Source organism: Brachyhypopomus gauderio, chromosome 21 (genome assembly GCF_052324685.1).
Source record: "Brachyhypopomus gauderio isolate BG-103 chromosome 21, BGAUD_0.2, whole genome shotgun sequence".
Classification (NCBI taxonomy): domain Eukaryota; kingdom Metazoa; phylum Chordata; class Actinopteri; order Gymnotiformes; family Hypopomidae; genus Brachyhypopomus; species Brachyhypopomus gauderio.
In genome coordinates, this window is record NC_135231.1 from 1,865,461 (window position 1) to 1,886,477 (window position 21,017).

At 40.5% G+C, this 21,017-nt stretch overlaps 2 protein-coding genes across 6 annotated transcripts; one reads left to right on the forward strand and one right to left on the reverse strand.

Moving 5' to 3' along the window:
• Window positions 1–5,613: 5,613 nt before the first annotated feature.
• Window positions 5,614–13,212, reverse strand: LOC143484809 (uncharacterized). 5 transcript variants are annotated; one of them, XR_013122723.1, is made up of 10 exons: window positions 13,141–13,211; window positions 12,806–12,931; window positions 12,088–12,182; window positions 11,925–11,967; window positions 11,598–11,825; window positions 11,313–11,388; window positions 10,625–10,711; window positions 9,084–10,541; window positions 6,738–6,834; window positions 5,614–6,161 (listed from the first exon to the last, which is right to left on the reverse strand). XR_013122723.1 is itself a non-coding variant. In XM_076983738.1 (9 exons), exons 2-9 carry the CDS (start codon window positions 12,818–12,820, stop codon window positions 10,108–10,110), a joined length of 903 nt encoding a protein of 300 aa, XP_076839853.1. In that variant the 5' UTR covers window positions 12,821–12,931; window positions 13,141–13,212; the 3' UTR covers window positions 8,112–10,107. The 5 variants fall into 5 exon arrangements, 4 of the variants coding, with proteins under 4 accessions (XP_076839853.1, XP_076839854.1, XP_076839851.1 ...); XM_076983738.1 differs by lacking the exons at window positions 5,614–6,161; window positions 6,738–6,834 and having other exon boundaries at window positions 8,112–10,212; window positions 10,288–10,541; window positions 13,141–13,212; XM_076983739.1 differs by lacking the exons at window positions 5,614–6,161; window positions 6,738–6,834 and having other exon boundaries at window positions 8,112–10,541; window positions 11,598–11,678.
• Window positions 13,213–13,232: 20 nt separating this feature from the next.
• On the forward strand, window positions 13,233–20,920 carry LOC143485269 (uncharacterized). The gene is made up of 16 exons (XM_076984640.1): window positions 13,233–13,283; window positions 13,398–13,526; window positions 14,026–14,175; window positions 15,341–15,382; window positions 15,506–15,715; window positions 16,490–16,600; window positions 16,705–16,804; window positions 17,727–17,794; window positions 17,972–18,042; window positions 18,388–18,470; window positions 18,871–18,979; window positions 19,082–19,222; window positions 19,313–19,413; window positions 19,548–19,623; window positions 19,791–20,536; window positions 20,695–20,920. Exons 1-16 carry the CDS (start codon window positions 13,268–13,270, stop codon window positions 20,918–20,920), a joined length of 2,379 nt encoding a protein of 792 aa, XP_076840755.1. The 5' UTR covers window positions 13,233–13,267.
• The last annotated feature ends 97 nt before the right edge of the window (window positions 20,921–21,017 follow it).

The following is a 21,017-nucleotide window of genomic DNA, read 5'->3' on the forward strand; positions in this document are numbered from 1 at the left end:
TGCGTTCCGGGAACTGTCTGCCTCGATCCGGTAACTTTCAAGCCTACTAATTATAAGTTATGAAGAAATCTGTCTGCGTTGAACCAATTAATTGAACAAATAATTCTATAAAATACATTTTTTAAACACAAGATCCACATTCAGGCTTCCTAAATCACATAAGAGCCCTCCTTTTTAGCGATGCCTTTAGGCGTCTCCCCTATAAAGCTAGTTATACTTTCGCGAGTGACCGTAGCGCGCGACTCCGCACACATCGCGCGAACCTCCGGAGGAGGAGGAGGCGTTTATACTTGCCGCGTCACATTATTTAGTGTGCTAGTTAGTAGTATAAAGAAACACCCCTCAAAAACAGGGGAAGGAATATTTACCTGACAAATTTTAATGTTGCTTTGTGTTTCAGATTTGTAAATTGCTGGAATTTAGGCTAAAGTACTTGAAAATGCACTTAAATGCACTTCTGCACTTAAAACACTTATAAAACACACGTAAATCATTTAAAAGTCATTTATATATACGAATTGGCTTGCTATTTTGACATTTGTGTGCCTAAGCGTTGTGTTTTGTGTGCGTGCCGGTGACATTGTTGGCCTCAGTGACCCCTTGTCTCATGCCGCTGTTTGCGTTCCGGCATCGTTTGATTTACAAATTAAGCACTGACTTAACGTTTTAAACGTTTTATCACGACAAGAGCTACACAATACTGCTCTAAAACACAGTGCTCTGATAAAGAAGATAAATGGAATGTATGGAAGCCCATTTCCACAACGTAAAATAAAAAAAAAAATTGCTATCTCATTATTTTGAGATACTAAGTCATTATATACTATAGTATCTCAAAATAATGACTTAGTATCTCGAAATAATGAGATAGCAATTTACTTAATAATGAGAAAAAAAATATGTGCTTTTATGTGCTAATATGTGTTTTTTTTTACTTTAGGTGGTGGGAATGGGCTTCCATATAAATGTCTGTATTGTAAAGACGATATTTTACCCTGATGCTTTTGTCTGCATTTTTCAGGTGCCCTGGATGCTGCTGCTGAAACAATCAGCGAATTGGAGGTCAAGGTCAGAGAATTAGAATCTCAGCTCAGGGGCCTGCAAATCAACAGATTTTGTGCAACTGATGAGAAGTTCAGATTCTACATCCGTTTTCCATCAGAGAAGGTATTTTTGATCTTTTGGGAGTTGGTTGCTCCCTCAGCATCCAGGTTGGTGTACTGGAGTAAAGCACAGAGGAACGAGGGTGTGATGGAAATTGAGAAACCAAGTCCAAGCCAAAGACTGGCACAACAAGACTGGAAATAACAACAGTCTGGAATTCTTAGCCTACTGGAACCAGGAGATGCATGCATGGCAGACAAGGGCTTTATCATTGACCAGATGCTGTCTGATGTTGGTGCAACACTCATCATCCCCCCCTTCAAGAAATCCACCTGCTTCAGCAAGGAGGACACGGAGAAAACACAAGCCATAGCTCATCTCTGAATCCTGGTGGAGAGAGCTATCAGAAGAGTCAAAGAATACCACATCTGGGACACAACCATTCCTCTTACCCTTTCAGGCTCAGTGAATCTGCTGTGGACTACCGGTTGTTGTATGACCAACTACCAAGGTCCCTTAGATTTAAACAGTGATGTACCTGTCTAAATTATTCTTCTAACACTGGAAGAAACAAAGATACAAAATTATTTATAGTTCTATTCATGTTTAATGATGGAATGAAGGTTTTTTGTTTATATTATGTTTTTTTTTGTTACAGACCTGTAACAACTTCTTTAAGAGGCTTCTCTGTCCTCCACTCATTACCTGTATTAATGGCACCAGGATGATGTTTCCTCTTGTGAGTCTTGGTTCCTCCCAAGGTTTCTTCCTATAGTTTTTGAAGGAGATTTTCCTTGACCACTGTTGCCTTTGGCTTGCTCACCAGGGTTTTTTTGTTGTTGATGATTCTGGACTTCTATAAGGGTGCTTTGTGTTAAAACCACTATATAAATACATTTCATTTGATGATTAATGTTTATTAAATGTTCCTTTTCTACACAATGTTTGCATATTTCATTAATTAAGGTAACAGGCTGGTAATATAAATACAGATTTAATACATCAGGGTATATACAAAGATTCTTAAGTTGAATTTAATACCTTTTTAATACCTACAAAATATTTTTTAATACCAGCATGACTTAAAGCGGCGACTGAAGTGGCCTCTCGGTTGTTGCTAACCACTGGCCTAAACCAGTCTTTAAACAGGCATGAAAATGGGTCAGTGTCAGTCCTGCCTCCCTCCTGTCGGTCATGTCTTGTTTGTCTTTTATTTTTAAATTTCCTAGTTGTGTCTGTCTTCACTCCCAGACATACATTTGCTATCAAATCAAAGCCCACCCTATCCTCTAAAATATTAATATAAACTGATTCCACTGTAGGTAAGGTAGTTAATCACTGTATGTATAGTGACATAGAACATTTGTGGAATTACAGTAAATTGCAAATAATAAACAAAATACAACATGACTGTTGTCCACAAACTTTAAATAAATTATGCATGCAATGTATGGATTATATTCAGATATAACCAAAAAACCAAAAAACTTCTCTCTGCCTCAGAGGATGAAACATGGACTACTAAAAGCAACCAGAGCTTCCACTTGCCCAAATAATCCATGTACCTCTGAAGGCAAAGCATGAATGATCTCTGCAGCTTCTGCACTGTTACTGTATCTTTGTACCAGTACTCTCCTAATAAGGTGATACATAATATTTAAAATAATATAACAGGTTTGATTATTATTATTTACTTAAACTATTTCCGCTCTTAAAAAAAAAAAACTCAGGAGTGTTGTGTCCTGTGGTTTTATTTGTTTCTTTGGTGGCATGCTGAAATGAAATGACAAAAAATGTATGTTAAGGTTTCCTGACTAGACAAGACTAACGTTAATGTTGGACAGTCCATGTCCCAAACAGCACACTCTGGAACATTACATACTGCACTACTGAAAACACTTCAAACCATGGTGTCCTTTTATTTATTCGTTTATTTGTTTTATTCATTATATTTTATTTTTTACACATTCAGTGTAGTAGCAGTTTTGGACGTGGCCAGAGAGTAATGTAACTTTATGTTTCAGAGAGCTTTCTGACAAGTTTTAATATAAACGTTAGCTAACCCAAACCCTCCTAGTCTGGTACCATAACAGCACATTACAATAAAGCTATTTTATGGTCATATGGTTGGCTATTCATTGCTCTTATCACTGACCTCGCGTTTAACACGGGCGCACACTACCCGCCGCATATTAATACATATTAGCATGGGGGCATAAAGCACAACTTCTAGGTTACTCCAGGACTAGGGTAGGGAACCACTGCACAAAAACATTGAGTATACAGTGGTACCTCGAGATACGAGTTTAATCCGTTCCAGACCCGTGCTCGTATCTCGAACTGCTCGGTTCTGGAAGCAATTTAACAATGTAAAGTATTGTAATTGGTTCCGGTCCTTAAAAAAGTCACAAAACTAGCGTAAATGTGGGGAAAAAAGACATGTTCTTTATTAATAAAGGCACACGCAACATGTATAATTAAACAATAAAATAAATGTAGGAGAAATAGTTATTACAGTACAGTAGTATCAATAAACATGGTACAGTACAGTAAGTACGTACTGTAATCCTTAAATGGCGCTGCGGGGGGTGGGACATACCACACACACTTCACCGGACATACCACACATATGCTTAACAATAGAAACACTTTCACAGTCTAAACGAGACAGGCGAATTAAAGCTGAGAAGACAAAAGGGAGGGGGGAGGGAGTACGGGGGGTGAGGAACCTGATCGATGCACCGGACACACGTACGTACATGCTGAACAATAGAAATTAACAGAGAACATGTTTAAACTGTAAAAAAATCTTTTTTTCCATATAGTACTGTACTGCCACCTAGTGGTTCATGCTCGTATATAGAGCAGCTCGTATCTCGAGGTACCACTGTACTGGCAGACAAAATAAAGTCACAATAACAAAAACAATGAATTATGTACAAGAATGTTACATAAAAATGTAGGATATGAGCCCCTTTAATACTAAAATGCTGGCCCATCACTGCACATTCAGATAGGTTTCCATATAGGTGTTGAAAAAGAAAAGGTCAAGTTTCATCTTCATTTCCCTGAGCACAGAGTCATCTCGCCAAACTCTCAACTGTGAGGTCGCTTTTGGTAGATGTGATAAAATCACACCAGAGCAAACCAGTTACTACCAACTGGCCTTGAACCTGCCAAAAGTACTTGTGGTTCCTTTTCAGTTTGGCCTGACCATTGATGAACCTGATGTGTGTGGCGTCCGATATACAGTCAATGTTTGGGCATTTGACTTCAGCAAGCCCAAAGGGAAGATGTGCAGAAGGATCATATACCTTAGCATCAGGGCTGGTACCAAGGTAAGGTGCATCAGGATGTATTACAAATCCAGACAGTAACACATCTACATTACACAGGTCACTATACTGCTGCAAGACCTCTGGCTCTAGGTCAATACCCCTCTTCATGGCTGACGTCTGCCGCACCCCCTTTAGGATCCTGACTGCTAAAGCCTGACTAGATGACTCCCCCTGAACATTGCAAACTTCCCCAAATCTGCTGGAGGTCAATCGTGGCTGACGCACTTGCTTCCACAGTGGTTTTTCTGACAGGCCCCTTGTGTTCTTCTCAATGATGCTGGATAACTCACTAGTGATCTCTAAACTCTCTAAATGGTAAAAGTGATGGTAATTTGGAACAAAATGAAGATGTTGTTCCAATTTTTAGCCATATACTGGAAGCTGTGGGAATAAGGGGGCATTACCATGCTTACTGATTTCTTGTGTTACCACTGGTGGACACTGATATGACTTTAGTGGACTCAAAATTTGGACCTGTCCCACATGGTTCAGTTCTCTCATATCAGATAAGCCGCACAAGACCTTGCAAATTCCTGGTTGTGGTCTAAGGTCTCTTTTTTTTTGAGTAAATCTTTTTATTGTCAGTTTTAATTTTAACACTGAACATAGGAGAGCAGAGTACATATATTACAGAGATTTCCATTGCACAGGTTCATAAGACAACACACACACATTCATCTCACAGAGTGAGTGAACTAATAAGAGAGAGGAGAATAAAATAAAAAATAAAATAAAAGAACACCCCAACCCCTCCTTACATAGACATAGTCCCTAGGCGCTAAGCAAGGAGCTCGTCACTCCATATCTTACTCTGTATCAGTCTTTTACGCGATTCTGAACAACAACAGCGTATCAGGCCTTGAAGACAGGGAGAGAGGTCATATCGTTATTCTGGAATTGCTGTAAGTAAAAGCTTTTCCATAAAAGCAAAAAAAGGCTTCCATGATCTTTCGAATTTGGAGAGAGAACCATTCAGAGTGCATCGAATTCGTTCCAGAGTACAATACAGAAGGACATCTCTGATCCACTCGGGATATGTGGGTGGAGCAGGGAGCTTCCATTTTAATAAAATTAGACGTCTTGCTAATAAGGTCACAAAGGCCACAAAATCAGAGCGATGTTTTGGCAAGAACAGTTCAGGTGGTGTAACACCGAATACGGCTGACAGGGTTAGGATCAAACTGTAGCTCCAAAACCTCTGATAGTGTTGAAAAGATTTCAGTCCAGAACGTGAACAGTGATGGGCACTGCCAGAGCATGTGTATTAGGGAGGCGGGACTTTGGTGGCAGCGATCACATTTTGGGTCCACATCTGGGTAAATTTTGTTAAGTCTAACTTTAGTCCAATATACCCGATGAAAGACTTTACATTGGATCATTCCATGTCTGGCACAATAGGATGATGAATGGATCCTATACAATATTTGCTGCCAGTCATCATCGGGCAGGGGCACACTTAGATCCTTCTCCCATTGTTCTTTAAGATTCAGTAAGGGTGTAGTTTGGACCGAGCTAATTAAGTTGTATAGATGAGAAATAATTTTCTTAAATGTAGTTTGCGGTCTTAAAAACTCATCGAATGGTGTAGACTGTGGAGTTAGTGGAAACTGGGGGTTCATTGAGTTAGCAAAACTGCGCACTTGAAGGTAACGGAAGAAATCGGTCTAAGGTCTCTTAACAGGGCTCCAGCTGATAAAACTGCTGGGTCAGGAAGGGGTCCTAAAAAACAAAAACTATCAGTCCTACCAACCGCTAAAAAGGCGTGGGCGATGTTAAAACAACAGAACACGAGAGGGAGTGTGTTATTTCGAATATCATCATCACAGACGTGATGTTATTCGCGATAACACATGCTCTCAAGTGTTCTATTGCTTTCATACAACAATTTTTACAAAATAAAGAGGATAAATCAAAGAAGCCCTGAATTTTATATTGAATATGCTTTAATATTGACAATATCTTCCACCAAAAACTAGTTCCACATGTATAACGAGTGCTGTCTCTCGTTATAAAGTATTGTCAATATTAAGACATATTCAGTATGACATTTAGGGCTTCTATGACTTATTTTCTTTCTTTATTTTGTAAAAACTGTTGTATAAAAGCAACTCTCGAGGTTGTGTGTTATGTTATCATGAATAACACAGTCCCTCTCTATTGCTTAATTATACCAAATTATATTATGGGCGTTAATGGGCGTTAATCCCTTCACAGCAGGGGAGTGGGCTACATGGACCCTACCAAGCCCTGTGAAATTTTTCGCTTCTCTAGGAGCTCTAGTGTTAAAATACTCACCTGGGTATGCTCGATAGAGTGTAGACTTAACACAGCTTCGTCCTGGTGCCTTTGGCTTCCGTACCACAAGTTCATCTATGGGTTCTGGACGAATCCCCTTTAACAAATGCAGAAACAGTCACCAGAAGAGTTACCAGTTAATTAAAACACCTGCCCTGTAGCTACCTTCACTGGCCATTTTATCAGGTCAATACATCACAGTGACCTTAAGTGTACAATTACTGTCTGCAGAGCCGCAGCTGATCTGCAAAATACCCCCTCTGTACCACATTCACAGCAGTGACACTGACATTGTTTGGTATATCAGACATAACAGTCCCATGCAAGTATGGGAATGTCATATATAGTATAAGTATATAGCATGGGGCGTACACGGGCACTAATATACTGTAAAGACCAACTGCTTGACTGCAGGATGCAACTGTTTACCAACAATTTGAACCTGCAAACTTTAAACTGTCAAACTGGTTCAGACATCTTACCTGTATTGACTGATCAATGTAACTGAAGGGAACAAATTATAAACTTTAAACTGTCCAAAACTGCACCCTATTCACTACATAGTTTTGAGATTTGTTTTTTTGTGTGCCTGAAATTAAACTGAGGAACAGTTTAAATCCTACCATGCACTGCATTAGACTTAGGTGTCCAATGATGTGGCAATCCTTACAGCAGTCCTGAGGACCCCACAGCATTAACTTTTCTGCATTTGCCCTCATTTAGTGAACCTAATTCTACTCATTTGTGATATACAAAGAGTTGCCAGTTTATTAGAACACCTGCCCTGTAGCTACCTTCACTGGTCACGTTATCAGGTGTGTAAGAAGAAATAAAATATAATGCACAGAACGTGGAGTCCTCGGAAATGCCTTTAGGATTGCACTAGAGGGCACCGGCTAATGCATGTGGATGTTTCTAAGGAATACGGAGTAGGGCATCGTTTCGGACTCCTGAATATTGAGAAACCTGTAGTGTATGGGGCTCCTCGTTTTTTCTCATCGACCGGTAACACCTTGCCTGCACCACTACTTCCTCATTCACTATATCTGACACTGCATTTGAAAGGGGGAGAGTTAGCTTGATTAGCTTACTGACAACTTCACCTGTGGAGAGCTAAAGGCTTGTTACAGACACATCTTGACATTCTCATTTAAAACTGAAAATATGCTGTACTACTTTGTTACATTAACGTTAGATAAATAGCCCTCCGTTAACAGCTACTTGCTATAATTACCACTAGTTAACAGGTTTGTTAGCTACTAGCTAGTACAGAGTAGGCTAACTTAGTTAGCTAACTAATTGTTTTCAAACAGCATCTGTATACTTCTCTGTATATTTGATAAGTGTTTACTGTTTTCGTTTTTGTACACACACACACACACACACACACACACACACACACACACACACACACACACACACACACACACACACACACACACATATATATATATTGAATTGCAGTACCTTTTTAAAACTGTTATTATTTGGCTTCCCTCTTAGGTATGTTACAGTACTCTATAAAATGTGCACATAATGACAATTACACTGTTTTAAGCTTTTAATTTTTTTTTCCAATAAATGTTGAGCATATTGTAATATTTTACATATTTTTTAAATGCTCTTTTAATTACAAAATTTTCACAATTGTTTCAGCCAAACTCATGACCTTGCCATTGCTAGTGCTTTGCTTAGTAGCAAATATGTACCATTAAGTTAATAATTGTGCCATTCACATATTTTTTATTTTTATATATTCTGTAACATTTTAGAGTAAGGGGGGATCAGGGAGTTGAGAATGTCCAGATAGCTCGCCTCATGTTCAGTCAGTGGTACTGGGAGGAGCAGTTTCATTTCTGGAAAAAGTGTCCACAACCAGCGGTGCGTTTAAACCAAAATATGTATCAGACATTCTCATATTCTCTTTAATCCTGTGAAGATCTCTGAGATTAAGGATACACAAACTGTAGTCTTGTTTTCAAGTAACATTGTAGGCTTTGATGATTTTTCTGCTCTTAATGTAACAATTAACGCTTTTAGTACAAATTACATGCTTTTACCTGTGTTTTGGCCTTAACCCAAATTTTAATGTTATTCAGGAATTCTAACATGCTTTCTATAAGTAATTATTTCGAAACAGGACCATTCCATATTGTAAATGGAGGCTACTACAGCAGTACTTACTGTCTTCCGAGGTGCAGTACTTTTACTTTTTAGTATCGAGAGATTATGGAGAGATGTGTGGACTGCAGTGACCAGTGTGTACTATGATGTTCTCCACTATCTTGAGGAAGGCAACTATCTTGACATGGCAGACCAAACATACATTTTCTATTGCCATTATACCTTTGTACCAAGACTTCAAGATGACCTAGACATTTTTCAAGATGGCTGGGACAATCACCAGAAGGCAACAGGACTCCAAACCAACTGTGGGCAATAGGACACGTTTATCAGCCAGTTCAGGAGCCCCAAAATGAGGAGGTGGATATGTTGTTACCTATCACATGTCTGTATTTACTCTAATACACTTGGAAGATTTTTTGATTCAACACTGACCCTGGATTACCCCGTCCTGCATATTTTTGTGTATTTCTTCCTCTAACACACCTCCTTAACCTAATGGAGGGTTTGTTAATGAACGTATTTGGTGGTATGGGTGCAGGGTAAATAGTAACATGTAGGGCATGAGGTACTCCAGGACCAGGGTTTAGAACACCTGGTTTAAGCCACAAGTACCATAAGAAATCTCAAACTATTGGTTGGTACAATGCACTTCCTTGATTTTTGCTTTTTTATTTTTTATCTAGGCGTTGGACATCCCAGAGATTGACTGGGAGAGCAGTGGGTTACCTCACATTAGAAATGCTGGAATTCATGTTCCTGCAACAGGCTGTCCACTTACAGCAGAGCAGTTTACAGCACTCAGAGACCTCATTGACCCCAGAGCAACATCACAGTCACGTGGTGCTGACATCTACATGGCTGCTGTGCAGTTCTACCAGACTCTTTGAGTGAGAGGTTTATGAATGTGTTTTGGAGGATGATGGGGGAGAAGGCAAGAAAACTGCTGCAGTGGATTGTTATCAAATGGAAAAGACTGGAAATGTTAAGACACTATTGCCTTAAACATTTAAGTTTTCATCAATGTCTGTTAAAACTAGTAGTTTCCTTATAGGAAGTATAAAGATATCTTTAGTCCGCGGTTGCCGTGTGGCTACTAGCTAGCGGGCTATGTAAATAATGTACTCGCCACCCCGAGTTGGCAAAAATCACAATACAATACTGCTTAACTTCATGTAATGTATTAAAATTTGTAGTGAAATGGAATGTGTAGATAGGTCATGTTACCGCATGTGACAAAAGGCGTTCAAAGAGCCACCTTCTGTTTGTATTGGTTGGGCCAGGTAGATCCCAAGAAAGACTCAAGGACAGCCTGGCATTCATCTTCACGGAGTTCATCATCTCCATCAACCTGGACATAAATGGCTGCAACAACTTTTTCAATAAAAATAGAAAGAAAAAAAATTAAAACACATGATGTACATACCAATTTGATGATTTCTCGTATATCATGGTCAGGACAATCTTCTATTTGCACTGTGGCTGTCTCAGGTGAATCTCCTCGGAGTACACGGACAATTGCTCTGCTAAGTCCAGGGAGCCGAGGCCCCCCATGTAAGAACGAATGTCCCAGCATCCGTCCAGCTACTAGAAACATGTCACCCTCAATGAGGAACTGGGATGATAAAGGGACCAGATGACCCGGTTCACCTTCAAATAAGCATGTCCTTTCGATATGTCCTGTAATTGAAAGACGGACACGAATGTCAATATTTCTAATTCCAAGAAAAAGTAATAAACATATGTAACAATGATCATCATACCTAGATTAATACTGAAGCCAGCTTTAAGCCTTTGAATAATTGCTGAAAAGAAGTATCTTGTCACTCCTTCACCAACAGCAACATCTCCTAATATGGTAAACACCAATTAAAAGATAAAAACACACAAATGAACAAGTTGTGTAAATGAATTAACAATTAACAAGTTGAAGGTGGTGTGCTGGACTTATTCCTCCAATATCAGAAACTAAATTAGGGTCATTCTAGATCTTCCACAATAAAGACTTCTTCACTCTGTTCATCCTCTAGATTGATGACCTCACAGGACTGTATATGGGCAGGTAGGATGACAAGCGGGTAAAACACGCCACATTTCTGGCACTTCTTTTTTGGCATGCCACTGAAGCTTTCTGAGTTTGGTGGCAGAGGAGTGGTATCAAGTTCCATCTGAAGAGGAGCTATATACAGAATTCCAATACTTTCAAAAGCTTGCTGCAGTATCCACCATCATCAGGTGTTACAAGAGAGAGCTTTTGGGTACCACACCCTCCTAAATTTAATTTATTATAAACAGCAAATGTTTTTTTTAAACCCGTCGACAGCATCCCCTGCCACCGCCCCACTTTCTCTTTTATTAACTTTGTCATTAGAGAATACCCAGACTTCCCCAATTGTATACTTTTGCAAGAAACCTGCTGTAAAGCATAATCAGAGACATCCCTATATGTACCTGAGGCTTTGTAGATAAGCCAACCACCTGTCAGTTCCTTTAATTGTGGATACAGTTCCTTTAGTTGTGCAGATATCTAAAAATGATATGTAGAGGAGAAAAAACACCAAAAATGAAGAAAATGTTATCCTCTATACTGATTTGCTTTTTTTAACAGAACTAAAACAATGAATTTTACTTCAGGATTCATTTTAGGTGTTGGGTTTTGATGGACACCGTATCAAACATAGTCTGTTGAGAATAGTAAGACTATGTTGTTTTTTTTATGACATCAAACATACATACCTCATTGTATGTAGCATTTTCATCAATATATGCAGTCCTACGCCCCAACCCAGCTTGTGTGTGCAACAACTGGTTTTGTTCCTTAGGTGTCCGATCATATTGGCGAGGTAGGAGGTAAAAGATGAATGGCTTTACTTTAGCTGGTTTGCCGAGGACAGTTGTAGCAGCAGAAAATCGTTCCCCCCCCTTCCCCCCCCCTGTCCTTTGGTAAAAAACCCAGGGAAGGACCTGTGAGAAAATTACAATTACAATGACTGTATGAAAAGGTAAATTTGTTATAGAGTACATATTTACTTAACAGAACATGATCAAAATAGGTAGTAAAACCTGGCCATGTTTGAACAGCTGCTCTCTCACCCTGAACTGAAGCCTAAAGGACATAAAACCATTAAAAAGCATCGATATTCACAAATTTGACCACAACATATTATTTGTATTGTAGAACATAGTACAAAATATTTAGCTCACTACATTAAAATATACAAGAGACCTGACATTATCTTGACTAGGGCCAGCTGCACTTCCTGACTGTGAGGTCAACAAGGACAACAGGTTCCTTGTGGACCTGATAACATCTGCATTTCCCTACAAGCACAAAGAAAACAACTAATATTTGTACCCTTTCTTGCATCCTACACATTCCCGCCGTGCTGCCAATCGTAGAAAGAAAATAAAGGGTTTAACAAGAATGAATAAACATGTATAAAATGGGGGCATGAACAACCTCTGGAACACTCTGCTATGCCTTTCTTTTTTTATGCATTTAAAACATTAACTGCCAACATCAAACCATTTACTACGATACTTTTGAACGCGAAGTTTAAACGTATTGCCCGTTTTACAGCCTGTAACTAGTTCTGATAACTAGAACTAGCAAGACCCTGATTGTTTTATGCGCTAAAATTAACTATTTTCTATCCTACAACCATTCTGACAAATGAACGTTACTACGTGAGGGAAACACATACTTAACCGATACTGTTAATCAGTACACTTCAAACTCTTGATATGAGAGCAGCTCATACCAACCAAAGCTCTTAGTTAACCACTACTAACAAGCTAACTAACTAGCTAAAGTTCCCCCGCGTTATAACGCAACCATTACGTAACGCAACACATCAAACTTGCCGTGTAGCGCGTTGATTATTTCCCATAACTATAAATAATCAGCCGAATACGTGAATCTGAAGAACTTTGGATGCACTTACCTCGTTGTGCTCCATTAGTTTTCTCCGCCACAAACGCGACTGATCAATACTTCACCGCCACAGACGTGTCACGTGACCGAGAGTGAGGCAGCGCCGTGATCAATGTGTTCAATGCGTTCGATTGCTCTAAAAGGTTTGAATTTAAGGATCTAATTTTTTCTCATGTGAAAAATGCAAGTTGTAATATTGAAATGTATTTTTTTCCAACAGCAAATTTCACCATCTCGCAAGTTCAAAACATAAAAAAGCATTGTTAAAATTCAAATGTATGAATTACGCCATTAAATATTTCAAGTTTATTAAATGTAATGTAAATATAATACAAATTCAAATACGTATGGCAGCGTTTTAGGTCCATATTCATCAGGTTATTGTAGCAGCCTGGCTGATTTGGTGTTTTGGTTAAAACATTTGGAAGTCGTGACATCGCGCGTGCTGCCACTTTAGAATGTTTGGTTTAGAATGTTTGGTTGGGAAGGTAGAATGTTTGGATTTCAGTTTTGATGCTGAAAAGCTCAGAACCGGTCGTTTGAGATTTTGCTCTGCGATTTACAAGCCATACAAATCTAACAAATCTTTCTATTTTTTCTAGATCTTTCTGTCTTTCTATTCTTTCTATTTTTCAGGTGGAGAATGAGTTTTTACCCCAGGAGAACTGACCAGCCAAGGCCTGGACAGGAAGAGAACCACTTCAAAGACACACCAGGTTTTACCACTCATGGTGAGAAAAATACATTTTCATATACTGTACATCATTTTATACTTCTATGTAAGACAGTATATTAATTCTTATGAGTATGGATTTCCATAGGCTTATTCATAATAATTAAAAGTTAAATATACACATTTATATAGTAGGTTTCTAAGGTTCAGAAAAATAACATGTATATTTATTCTACTGATGACTGTCAAGCTCTTTATTTCATGTGTACAGGAAAATATAATTAATGGAGCATGGGTTATTTCTTTGATTTCTTTGACTCAGCACAATTTTCATAAATCCCACCATGTTAAAGCAAATAAAAATAAACATTTTTAAAAAGAAACAGATTTCTAACATGACATCACAAATTCTTAAGCATTCTCCCCACATTCTAATGACATCACATGGCACCATAGCCCTTGTTATAATCACTTGTTGATTGGGAAACACTTACAAGGCATTTGAGCCTCACTGGGAGGCATGCTGGGTTTCACTTTACCTGCTGTGGGATTTTCAGGTGTGCCCTACAACCCCCAAGATCCCTGTGGACCAGCACCCTTCCCTCACGGAAGTACGGCGGGACCATCAGATGTCGGCCATGTTAATGTGCCTGATGAAGAACCATCTATATGGGTCATCCACCCTCCCACAGATCCACTCCTCACTGGTACTGTGTAACACTGAAGATTACATGCACATTCAACAAACCAAATAGCTTTTTACTTCTGTACAAATGGGCTAGGTGTGACTTATATTACTGATATGCTGGAACAGTACACGTTTACTAAACACCACGGCACAGTGGAGTTTGACTTATTAACGGGCTACACATGGTGACGTGGCCTTCGGCCATTACATTGCAGTCAGGAGGAATAAACTTCTTGAAGTCATGAGATGTGCACAGATTATAGCCACTTTCAGAAACAGAAAACATGTGCTCCCATGCCTTACAGATTAATTCAGCTGTTTTAGCTCTCAGGTGAAAAGCACAGCTATTCTGTAGCTTTGATTTGATGCATTTTATATCTTTTATGTCAAACGTTTTATTTAAATGTCTACATTTAATTTTAATAAATTTATTTAATACATTTTTTTCTAACATTTCATTATTGAATTTTTGTTCTATTTAAATCAATTGTATTTAATTATTTGTGATAGCTTTTATCTCTATTTTTTTTCTTATAGACCTGATGATCTTAACAGTACACCCTCATGCTTCCTCTGTGCTCTGGGTTGGTGTTTTGCATTTAAAACAGGGTTGCCAACTTTCACACATTGAGCGTGAGACACACGCATTTGACCGTCTTCACACACTCTCACGCCACACTTCCGATTTCTCACGCAGTGGGCGGGTGGGGGGGGTTGCGAACGTAAGTTGTCACCGGCCGGGGTGTAAAATGGACACAAATTAAGTATTATATCGCAATCGATCACTAGTAACTAATTGAATCATAGATGTGAATCAATGTGGGATGTGTGGTGTGAGAGCGTGTGAAGACAGTCAAATGCATGTGTCTCACGCTCAATGCGTGTGTCTCACGCTCAATGCGTGAGAGTTGGCAACCCTGTGTATCTGCATGCACCTGTAACTAATTTCTCAACAGTGAACTGTATCAAAAATGGTTGGAGTATCCAATTTGAAGGCATTTTACTGTTTGATTTTGAGTAACAAAACAGGTTATCGTACAAGCTTGAGGCATTAGACCTCAAGTAGTAACAATGTGATCCCCCCCAGCCAGCATGTATGTTCTGTTTGTGTCATTCTGAGCAATTACCACAGGTGAGTTCTTGAAAAGTGCATCTAACTTCAACGATCTGATTCTATCTGGCAGGAATGAATAATGACCGTAGAGAAGATAAGCCCAAGGAAACTGGTGAGTACTTTACCGTTTACTCCATGTTCCAGGGATGCACCGGTTCTGTGTCCTGCAAGCATTTCTGAAGCAACCGTGTTGCTGTACGAAAGCCGTAACGAATGCCTCTGTTTGTCCATGTAGTGGTGCTTGCCAGTGGCGATGGCATCCCTCTACCCCAGATGGTCCTGTTCCCAGCAGAACACCTCTGTTTAAATTGGAACCAGGTCCATCGTATTGGAGCAGGTCTACAGAACCTGGGCAACACGTGTTTTTTAAACTCTGCCCTTCAGTGTCTCTCCTACACTGCTCCTCTCGCCAACTACATGCTGTCCAGAGAGCATTCCAGAACATGTGAGTCACTCCCCATCCTTCTCTTCCTGCCACACATCTTGGTTCTAAAGTATTTAACATATCCAACGTAGCCTGTTTTAGTTCTTGCATCATTATGTAATCAGCCTTATTTGAGCTGACTGCAAGTTGAACAAGAGTAAATTGTCTAACATTTCTAATATCACAAGAGAGGAGCAGAAATTAAGCTTGGTTGTCTAGACCAATGTTGGGTAAAGAATGGAGTGTCCACTGGTATGAGACGATATTTAGGGCTGTTCAATAAAAGGTGTTAACAGAGGTGTCAGCAGGCCTCTGTTTTGCAAGAACCAGCAGGTGTCTTTGTTGGGAGCAGAGTGTGCTTCTTCCCATTGGCTGCAACAGTTCATTCAGTATCTCGATCATCTCAGGATGATCTACACACAGTCCTTAATTTCACAATGTGTTCAGAGTTTCTATGTAATGCTGTAAGACAAAACGCAGATCTGATGAACATTTGCTATGATGTTTTGGGTTTATTGTATGTTTTCCCATCTGTTGAATGAAGTCTTTATCAACCAAGGGGTGCAGTTGCCCTTTGTACAAACTATTTAACATTATTGTGAGTTTGTCAATGTTATTTGCTTCCGTAAAGGTTTTCTAATTGATATACATAGAAAACATTTGGTTGGAAACATGGCTTTGTTAATTACCTGCTTATTAACTGCTTATTAACTTTCAAGATTATCTACTGGTATTTAGTGATACCATCTGTATATTTAATATGCCTTAATTCTGAGTCCTCTTTTTCCCCCGAAGGTCATGAACCTGGATTTTGCATGATGTGCATCATGGAGAATCACATCACCCAGGTGTTTGCCAATTCAGGAAAAGTCATTAAACCCATCAGTGTGCTGAATGAACTAAAATGTGAGTATGCAAATGGTGATGGACAAAAGCAACAACATATTCCTTTGAGCACCATTAAATGTGAACATTTCTAATTGTGGTCCATCTCCTTTTCTTTTTCAAAGGTATTGCAAGTCATTTCTGTTTTGGGAGTCAAGAAGACGCTCATGAGTTCTTGCGGTACACAGTGGACACTATGCAAGAGTCCTGCCTGTTTTGGAGCATGTATGTTTACTTGGACCACACACTATATCATTGCTCAAGTTGCTAAATTATTGAAATTTTAGCATTCATCTATTTCTTAGCATGTTTGTTGGATATCTGTGGGTCGCAGAATTGTTACTTGACTCTTCTTGCAGACAGATATTTAAAAATGTTACTTCTAGCAGGTGCAGCTGTGGCTGTTAGTCAGGTGTATTATTATTATTATTATTATTATTATTATTATTATTATTATTAATATTATTTGGAGATTAAATACATGGATCCAAGGGTCCTTTTTTGGCGTTTTTTGTGCTTTCCATTTCACTGACTGAAAAAAGAGCGGAGACTGGTGCTTGATACCGGTGTGAAGAAAATTGCTGATGTATCCACCAGTTATTAAGATTGTCCTGTATCTAAATGAGGCCAGGTTGGTCTAAGAAAATAGAAGTAGTTCTGCATTTGTGCAGAAACTGCACAGGCATACAGGGTGGTTTACTCTCACCCCTCTCTTCCATACCACAGTCGACAGCTTGTTTATGTGTGGCTAACACGTTAGTCCACCAGCGCTCTGTATGTGGGCTGTGCGCTCTCTCCCAAGTTGCTTTGATGCGGTGCCAGCTGCTGCTTCTCAACATCTCTCCACTACTGGCCAGCCAGCAGCCTACATTCAGAACGAAGCGTTTGACTTTACCAGTTACGTGTGGAGATGAATCCATCAGGGAATCGCTGCGTCGTTCTAGTTTCTGTCAATTTTCACGTCAGACCTCATTTCTGTTCTGCTTTGTACTTTTAGAAAGCGTTATTCAGAAAGGCGTTTAGATACACTTAAAGGTTGTACTCTTACAATTGCATGTTTGTTTATATTCTCTTTTTAATTTCTTGTTTTAGTTTCTATCTGAATAAATTACATTTTCTGCCTTGTCTGATGTTTTTATTTAATCAGACTGGACAGGGAAACACAGGCAACCACTCTGATCCATCAGATATTTGGAGGTTACCTGAGGTCAAGATGTGAGTTTGTCAGTCATACTTCATTCCAATTTGTGAACATCAAATGGTAAAATGGTATTTACTGTAAAATGTTACTATAAATTATTTATTTCATAAGTGTTCAATGTGTATGACTGGCAATGCTATTTGAGATGTTTTTGATCAGTTAAATTGATTATATTCTTTCTGATTTCACAGTGGAGTGTTTGAACTGCAATGGAGTATCTGATACGTTTGATCAGTATTTGGACATTGCACTGGACATTGAGGTAGCCATCAGTCACTCTGTTGTATCTTTTATAAAGATGTCCATAGAAATGATCTGGGCTTTGAAATTGATTCTATCAGTTTGTTAAAGTGTGTGCGTGCATGTGTACATGTGTGAGGTGGACATTTGTTTAGATTATTAATTAGGTCTGCTAATCATGGCATGTCTGGCTTACAATTTAGTCTTGTATGAGAGTTGCTGTCTTAGTGAATTAATGATTACTCAGTGAATTGATAATTGCTTGTCCCAAACTGGTGTCTGAGATGTAAAGCATCATGGGATCAGTTTGACAAGATTTTCTTTAGCCCTGTGTCTGTGCCTAAGCGTGTTTACATGTGTTTTGTAGACTGCTCCAACCATCACCAAAGCTCTTGAGCAGTTTGTTAAGCCTGAGCAGCTTGATGGAGACAATGCCTACAAGTGCACCAAGTAAGTGTCCCAGCTCAGATCTGCTCCACCATGCCGTCCAACAGGGTAACCATGTGTTTTTTCCAAAAGTAGCATGACCAGTAACTTTAGACTCAGGAAGGCGGATACAAACTGCCAGCCTCATTTTCAAAATATTTTAACATAAAACTCAAAAAGCCGTCTTCGGCCACGTACTACAGAGTGCTTTGAAACCAATGGATAAGAGGGATAAAGGTGCTCTTTACTTCTGTCCCTTAACACACGGCAAGTCTATCTTGGATAAGTCTGAGGCACACCGGTTTATCTCTGGAGATAAACCAAGCTCTATTTGTTGTCATGGGACCACTAGTGGTGAATTTACTGTGGTCTGTGTTGCCTATTATCTTTTCTGTCCTCATTGTGAATTTGGTTGTGTTTGTAGATGTAAGAAAATGGTTCATGCCTCAAAAAGATTTACAGTCCACCGTAGCTCGAATGTGCTCACCATTGCTTTAAAGCGCTTCGACTTCAACGGAAGCAAAATTGCAAAGGTTTGACCACCGTACTTAATTCTGCCGCACTGTTGTACACTTTCCTTAGTCGTTTCACGTGATCTATGCCGTTGCACAACTGTTCTCTGTCCCCCTGTGCAGGACGTGAGGTACCCAGAGTATCTGGACATGCGTCCGTTCATGTCGCAGTCCCACGGAGAGCCACAGCTCTACGGCCTGTACGCTGTGCTGGTCCACTCCGGGATTAGCTGCCACGCCGGACACTACTACTGCTATGTGAAGGTTTGATGTGCTGCGCGGTTTCAGCATTCTCTGCGTTTTTGCACTGAGTTTCTGCTCTAGCTAATGGATGGAATAATGTTTTTATTTCAGTCTGGTAATGAGCAGTGGTATAAGATGAACGACGCATCAGTAACTGTAAGCGACATACAATCAGTGCTGAATCAACAAGCATATTTACTGTTCTACATCCGGTAAGTTCAACCTAATGTTTAAACCAGCTCCAGATTTTTGAATAGTGGAATATTTAGAAAGGCATTTTATACACTTTTATTGACTGTAACTCTGTGACCCATGGTCCCGGTCATTGCTCCCCTCGCCCGGTCAGCACGGCCAAGGTGAACGGGCCTCAGTACACCTCCACCTCCTTCATCGGTCCACAGCTTCCTCCTCACATGGCGAAGGTATCACCACACCACTGCACCATGCCAGGAAATCTGACTGGGAACTGGTTGTTATTGTTCACTAGTATAATTGAGAGGGCTGTGTTTTGTTTGTTTACACTGTTAAACTCTTACTTTCTGTTCCTGATATTCAGATTTCCCATAACTGACCGCTGTTCACTTTGCAGAATAACTCTCCCGTGAAGGAGGACCAAGGTGGCTCAAAGCCTGGCGGCAGCAACAGCGGCAGCGTCCCGAAGAGCCGGCCCAGCCCCTGCAGTTCTTCGGCTGCCGCATCCCCGACCTCTGACCTCAGACGGCCTGTGCAGGTGAACGGTGGCGCCGCCGCTCACAATAGAGCAGCATCTCTGTCTGGTGCGCCAGGCACTAGTGAAGGCAGACGAGCGCGTGAGGAGCGGAAGTGTGATAAAGACTCTGAGCAGCCACACCTTTCCTCCACCCTGAAGGAGCGAGGCAGATCCAGGCAGGGACATTATCGCGAGCGGGAAAACCGGAGTCGGGAGCGCTACGGGCACCGCCATCGCCATCGCCATCGTCCCAACAGAGACCACCATACTGATAAGGATCGCTCGGCCAGTCGAGAGAGGATCCCTGGAGAGCGAGAGGGAGATCGCCACCGGGACGGGCACACCCACCACCGCCGAGACCACTACCACCACCGGCGCCATCACAGCAGCAAGGACGAACGAGACCGGGATGTGGAGAATGGTCAAGGTGACTTCCCTCGCTCATTTGAGTACTATGTTGGGAAGAAAGACTCGGGACACAAGCGGGCTAAAGCACCACGCCCCGCCAGCCCTGCCCCGCGGCCCCAGGCACAAAAGCGTAGCCTGTCGGACAGGGAGGATCCATGTGAAGAGCGGCCTGTAAAAAAACATAAGAAATCCAAGAAGAAGAAGAAGGACAAGCGGAGGTAAGGAGCTATTTATGTTGCATGAGAACGGCCATTGCTATACTGTGTGTGACCAGGAGGGGTCAGCAAACAGAACTGTTACTGTTGTAGAAAATCTAGCAACCATAAGCCAGAAAGTGTACTACAGTTTCCTTAAGCAAATCATTTTCAATCTGCAGGAGTTCTGAGAGGGACCCATCAGACAGGAATGGGGACAGCAGCTCCTTCCGACACAAAAAGATGAAAAAGAAGAGGAGGAGGCACAACTTGGAGGAGGAGCCTCGTATGGAGTGTCGCTCTGGCCACAGCTTAGACAAACGTAAGCGCCGCCTCAGCTCCGACCCAGACGAGTCTTCACCCAGCGCCAAGCGACCTACTACTGAGGACTATTACCAGAGTCAGTAGATCGTGCTCTGATGCCTCGCTCCCTCCTTCGCCTTCCTCTGGACGGACAAAAGCGATGTCCGAGCCTCTCACTCAGGATGTCGCTCCCCTGCTGTCC

Coding starts and splice junctions, on each gene's coding strand:
- LOC143485269 (XM_076984640.1), top strand. Junction 14,176..15,340: donor CACAGATCCACTCCTCACTG/GTACTGTGTAAC, acceptor TCTATCTGGCAG/GAATGAATAATGACCGTAGA. Junction 19,223..19,312: donor ACTACTACTGCTATGTGAAG/GTTTGATGTGCT, acceptor TTTTTATTTCAG/TCTGGTAATGAGCAGTGGTA.
- LOC143484809 (XM_076983736.1), bottom strand. Junction 11,968..12,087: donor CCTAGTCAAGATAATGTCAG/GTCTCTTGTATA, acceptor TATGTCCTTTAG/GCTTCAGTTCAGGGTGAGAG. Junction 10,712..11,312: donor GCTTATCTACAAAGCCTCAG/GTACATATAGGG, acceptor TTACCATATTAG/GAGATGTTGCTGTTGGTGAA.